Raw genomic sequence first — 5,499 nt, 5'->3', positions numbered from 1 at the left:
TATTAATATGATTTAGTTCCAAATTAAAGGCTATAAATTTATGTGTCATGTTTAATTTTTTTTCTTGTCTTACTAAAAAATGATAAAAATAAAAATTAATTGTTCAAAAGATATTATAACCTAATGGTATATAATAACACATTTTGAACCAACATGAGAATTAATTTAATAAATATACTAAAAAATTGTAAGAGATGTCTAGTTAAAAGGTTAAAATAATACTATATCAACCAATTAAATTTAGAATTAGATTGGTGAACACTCTTTATTTTTTTTTTGAAAAAATAATATATATATATGTATATATATATTTACAGAGAGAGACAAAACATAATGAATGTCCGAAGACTAGAAAGAAGCAAGAGGAGAGAGAAAGAGAAAAACTGATGTGATTGGTTTTTAGACTAAAATTAGTGATTAAAACCTCCTACTCACAAACCAACTCGCATCTACCATCCATTCCTATTTCCAAAGATGCATGCAATATTTTCCTTCGTCCCTTGTCATGTATTCTAACACTTCACACGTAGGCCGATTTTATAGAACATGCAATTCACATCCCTAAGATATCATGCAATCCAAAAGCATGCCAAGAATTAAAAAAACACATCACACTTGCATTCATTCTTAAAGTTCCATGCAGCGACATGCTCGTAGGTGCCATTAATGGAGTATAGAATTCAATCATGCTTAAAGGCAAGCAGCCATGGCACTATCCACTTTGTTAAGTGAAGTGCAAGTTTGGTTCTTCTTAGAATTTAATTCTTCAACGCTTACTGTGTGATCAAACTTCAGAAAGTTTTAAGCCTTTGCCTAATATTTCCTTGAGAGATAAAGAGAGCTAATTAAGAAAGGTACATTAATTCTTTGTAAGGATGCATTGTGGTAATGGAAGCTCAATGAAGAGGAAGAGAGGGGAGAGGGTTTTTAGGTTTGAGTCCTTTTGTGAACAAGGAGTGCCTTGCCATTTTCATGGATGTTTTTATGAGAACATAATGGCCCTTGTTGAGTTTGGAAATGCCGAACCAAGCACCACCAATAAAGCAACCAAGTGTTGGTCTTTTAGGCTAGAGCTTCACCACCATCCTCCTATCTTTGTGAGACTCTTTATCGTCGAAGAGATCATTGCTCTTTCGCCTTATCGCCATTGTCCTTACTGTCGAACCATTGGTAAATGCTAGATATATATATATATATATATTGTCATGGAAGGGAAGTATTGTAATATTTGGGTTTATTTAATATATCATTATAGGTTCTTATTCTCATCAACCATTGGTAAATGCTAGATATATATATATATATATATATTGTCATGGCAGGGAAGTATTGTAATATTTGGGTTTATTTAATATATCATTATAGGTTCTTATTCTCATCTATGACTCCATCTCTGTATAACTGTATTGATTGTTATAGATCAATGAGATGATATTTTTTCTTTTTTAACTAGGTTGGGGTCATCACATGATTTGCAACAAGAGGTTTCACATAGTGTTGTCATCAAAGGGAAAAGGAAGTGCTATTCCAATGATTGAGGGATTGGAACTTGAGACCATTTTCAGAGGAACAGATTCGGCAAATAAGTTATCAAAATCCATGGAACCACAAGGTCATTTGATGCATGGAATCATGCATGCTAACGGTTTCGGACATCTAATTTTCGTCAAAGGGATTGAAGCCGGCTCAGAGCATCTTTCCGGGAATCAGATACTATTCCTATGGGATAGGATTTGCAATGCATTGCACCTAAGGTTAATCAATCATTTTGTTTTATGTCTCCAATATTACATATATATAACTATTGATATTTGAATGCTAATAATCTACATATATTTGTAACCATTGAAGGAAGGTGAGCTTGATTGATGTTGCAATGAAAGAAACAATGGAGCTAAGATTGATCCATGGAATCGCCTATGGCCATTCCTGGTTTGGCCATTGGGGTTATAAGTTCAGCCATGGAAGCTATGGAATCACTGAGCAAATGTATCAAAAGTCCATTGAAGCACTACAAGCTCTTCCACTCTGCTTACTGCTACCTCACTTCAGTTGTTCTTGCCATGAACTGCCAATCATCGTCGCAAAATATCAAGCGATATGCTGTCACACACTACTCACTCTCGGCGATCTTTTACGATTCATGATTGAATTAAAGAACCATCTTCCGATGAATAGCACTACGCCCACAATGGAGTATCATGGAATCATCTCTGAAGCAACATGTAGATGGTCCATGAAGAGAGTAGAAATGGCAGCTCAAGTTATAGTAAGCGAGCTCAAGAAAACAGAGTCCCGGTGGACATCGAGGCAACAAATACGAGATGCCGCAAGAGCATACATCGGTGACACAGGCCTCCTTGACTATGTATTAAAATCACTTGGAAACCATGTCGTCGGGAACTATATTGTTCGCCGTGTTGTTAATCCAGTAACCAAAGTTCTTGAATACTGCTTAGAAGACATCTCCAACAAGGCATTACCCACATGCAATAACAAGAACACAGTGAGATTTAGATGTCACGTTACAAGAGCTCAGTTGAGTAGGGACTTGTTGTATCTATACAAGCATGTTCTCAAGGAAAGAAGGCCAGGATTCACTTCAGGAATATTCAGCTCGATACCGATGGCGGTGAGGATCATTCTTGACATGAAAAACCTCATAAAAGACCACGGCAAAGAAAGCCGGTTACCAGGAAGGATAGAATCAGGAACGAATAGAACCATAGAGCTAATGTGCACAGTTAATATCACAGGAGAAGGGAAATTGCCACCATATGAGCAAGTTTCAATGCAGGCACACATAACAATAGGAGAACTAAAGAGAGTGGTGGAAAAGCACTATAGGGAGATGTATTTGGGTTTAAAGAGCTTTACTGCTGAAAAGGTGGAGAATAAGGAAGCCAAGGACTCAGATTTGGTACTTAGAGTTGTTGAACCAGGAAGTAGGATTGTTATACAAGGGAGAGTAGCAGTAGAGAATGGTGATCAAGAGATGGAGATATATGAGAGTGGGAATGAGGAGAGGGTGATAAATTGCAGGTGTGGTGCTAAGGAAGATGATGGGGAGAGGATGATATCTTGTGATATTTGTGATGTTTTTCAGCACACTAGATGCATGGGGATTGCTGATGCTGAAGAAACTCCTAGAGTGTTTCTTTGTAGTCAGTGTGAGCATGATATAGTTTCATTCCCTTCAATTCATTACTAGTACTTCTTGGAGGTGTTGTTTTATTTGAAATTGGTGCTGTTAGTATCTGATTAATAAATATTTGGTGGGAAAGTTGATTTGAGATGAATTTCACTAAGTGATTAACATAAATCATCTGGAATGCTTGTTGAGTTGTATTGAGATGAGTTTGGTACATTAACACGCAATAAATTAATTTATATCACATGTATATACAGTAATTTTTTATTAAAAGTTTAGGTTTAGTAACATGGGATTCTTTTTTATTTGATGATATATCTATAAGGTTTGTGTTTCAAATTTTGTTAAAGTTTACTTTGTAATTGAATTAGAATTTGCTTAAATAAGCCCTTTACAATTCATCACATTAAAATAATTCAATTTGTAATCAAACTAAGGCTTCTACTTGTAATCAAACTAGGGCCTATTCAGCATATATTATGTCACGCCCGAACCCGGTCCGGCCGGACTCGGCGCACAAATAAACGGCCGCAGACCCATAGGGTGTGAATCCAGTAGACCTGCAAGGCCTCAAAACCTGATTCAGGATAGACAAAACTATAACAAACCAACTAGGTCACAAGATTATAGACTTTATAGAGTATACAATGCGGGATACAAGAAGTTCAAACTACAAAGTATAGGAATACAGGGATAGACAATGATAAGAACTCAAAATTTTACAATAGAACAGGACAACACCTACAGACAGTCTTTCAAGGTCCACATCGGTTTACCACTCTTGATTTGTAAAGGATTTAAAACAAATCCATGAGCTCACTAGCCCAGTAAGTAATCCAGAAATTGTTTAAAAACAACAAGATTTATGAATTTTGATTTCAAATGTTAAGAATAATTCAAAGTTTAAACAGAGTTTAAATAAATAAAAAAAATAAATAATTCAACAGAGGTATAGCTCCCAAGTAGTACCCCTGTTTAAGAATATTGTAATCAAAAGAATATATATACTTACTCTTAAACTTATCCCCTATATATCTTCTTTACCAAATTGATTTCTGTGAGGACATTTGGCCATATAGTATTGGTTGGGTGTTTGTTTTCTTAATGAGTTCATGCGGCTCAGCATACCACTCTTCAAAATATCTTATCTTTCAATTGATTACTGAGATAACATTTGGCCTGGTATTGGTTGGGCATTTGGTTTGTTGTTAATGAGTTCCTGCGGTTCAGTATACCATGCACCTCTCTAGCTTCCCAATGAGTTCCTGCGGCTTAGTATACCACGCACCTCTCTAGCTTCCCAATGAATTCCTGCGGCTTAGTATACCACGCACCTCTCTAGCTTCCCAACAACCCAAGCCGAAACCCTAACCCTAAAAAGCTCCACATCAACCTGTTCTTAAGCTTCTCCTCACCATCCTAGAATACTTTTTCCAGCTCCGAAAGAGCGATGAGAGGGAGTTTGGCGATGGAGAATGCTAGTGGGAGCAACGGTCGGCTGCTGCCTCGGTGGTGGACGCGAAATCCGTCGTTGGTGCTGGCGTGCAGGATGTCTATGGCGAGGATCGTGACACGCTCCCTGTTGTCAAGCTTCTCCTCACCATCCAAGAAGACTTTTTCTAGCTCCGAAAGAGCGAAGAGAGGGAGTTTGGCGATGGAGAATGCGAGTGAGAACAATGGGTCGGCTGCTGCCTCGGTGGTGGACTCGAAATCCGCCGTTGGTGGTGGCGTGCAGGATGTTTATGGTGAGGATTGTGCCACGGAGGAGCAGCATGTTACCCCTTGGGCCGTCTCTGTTGCTAGGTCTGGATCTTGACCGAGATGCTTCTCTTTGGTTCTGTTCGTTCTTTGTTTTTTTCATCACTTTTTATTCTTTATTTTTTTTTGACACTTTTCTGTTTTGTTGTTGTTTCCCTCTTTCTTTTGCGTTACTTTCCAACTTTCCATTTGTTTAATCGTGGTTCTTGAGTTTTTCTATTTTACCTTTTAATATTAGATATGGGTAATTGCTCAATAATTTTATCCCCGTTTGTTTTTTTCCTTTAATTTTTTTCCTTATTTTAGATCTGCTGTTCTTTTATGTATCTTATATATATATATAATGATTCTCGATTCTGTATCTTTTTTATTTTAGATTTGTGGGGAAATTTAAATTGTACTGGGATGGTTGAATCAATTCTTTCATTTTGATCTTCTATGAATTTTGAATTGCGGATTGATGTGTTGAATTGTTGCTCCATTTGTTTTTCACGCAATTTCCAATTTTATCTCTAGAAAATTCTGAGTTTCGATATAATTCTGGATCAAAGTCTGGAAAAATCTAATCTTTATTGAATGAAATTTTGTTC

At 36.8% G+C, this 5,499-nt stretch overlaps 1 protein-coding gene across 1 annotated transcript; it reads left to right on the top strand.

Moving 5' to 3' along the window:
* Positions 1 to 872: 872 nt before the first annotated feature.
* Positions 873 to 3,273, top strand: LOC120282479 (PHD finger protein PERSISTENT TAPETAL CELL 1). The gene is made up of 3 exons (XM_039289305.1): positions 873 to 1,170; positions 1,454 to 1,754; positions 1,852 to 3,273. The coding sequence occupies exons 1-3, from the start codon at positions 876 to 878 to the stop codon at positions 3,209 to 3,211; spliced, it is 1,956 nt and encodes a 651-aa protein (XP_039145239.1). The 5' UTR covers positions 873 to 875; the 3' UTR covers positions 3,212 to 3,273.
* Positions 3,274 to 5,499: the final 2,226 nt, after the last annotated feature.

The sequence above is a fragment of the Dioscorea cayenensis genome, chromosome 18 (genome assembly GCF_009730915.1).
Source record: "Dioscorea cayenensis subsp. rotundata cultivar TDr96_F1 chromosome 18, TDr96_F1_v2_PseudoChromosome.rev07_lg8_w22 25.fasta, whole genome shotgun sequence".
Taxonomy (NCBI): domain Eukaryota; kingdom Viridiplantae; phylum Streptophyta; class Magnoliopsida; order Dioscoreales; family Dioscoreaceae; genus Dioscorea; species Dioscorea cayenensis.
Note: the sequence above shows the minus strand (reverse complement) of the source record. Positions and strands in the feature narration are given on the sequence as shown.

What these genes read in the sequence shown, in the direction of transcription:
- LOC120282479 (XM_039289305.1), top strand. Translation starts at nt 876, where the DNA reads ATGCATTGTGGTAATGGAAGCTCAATGAAGAGGAAGAGAGGGGAGAGG. An exon ending in TCCTTACTGTCGAACCATTG is followed by an intron (nt 1,171 to 1,453) that starts GTAAATGCTAGA and finishes TTTTTTAACTAG; the next exon opens with GTTGGGGTCATCACATGATT. An exon ending in TGCAATGCATTGCACCTAAG is followed by an intron (nt 1,755 to 1,851) that starts GTTAATCAATCA and finishes TAACCATTGAAG; the next exon opens with GAAGGTGAGCTTGATTGATG.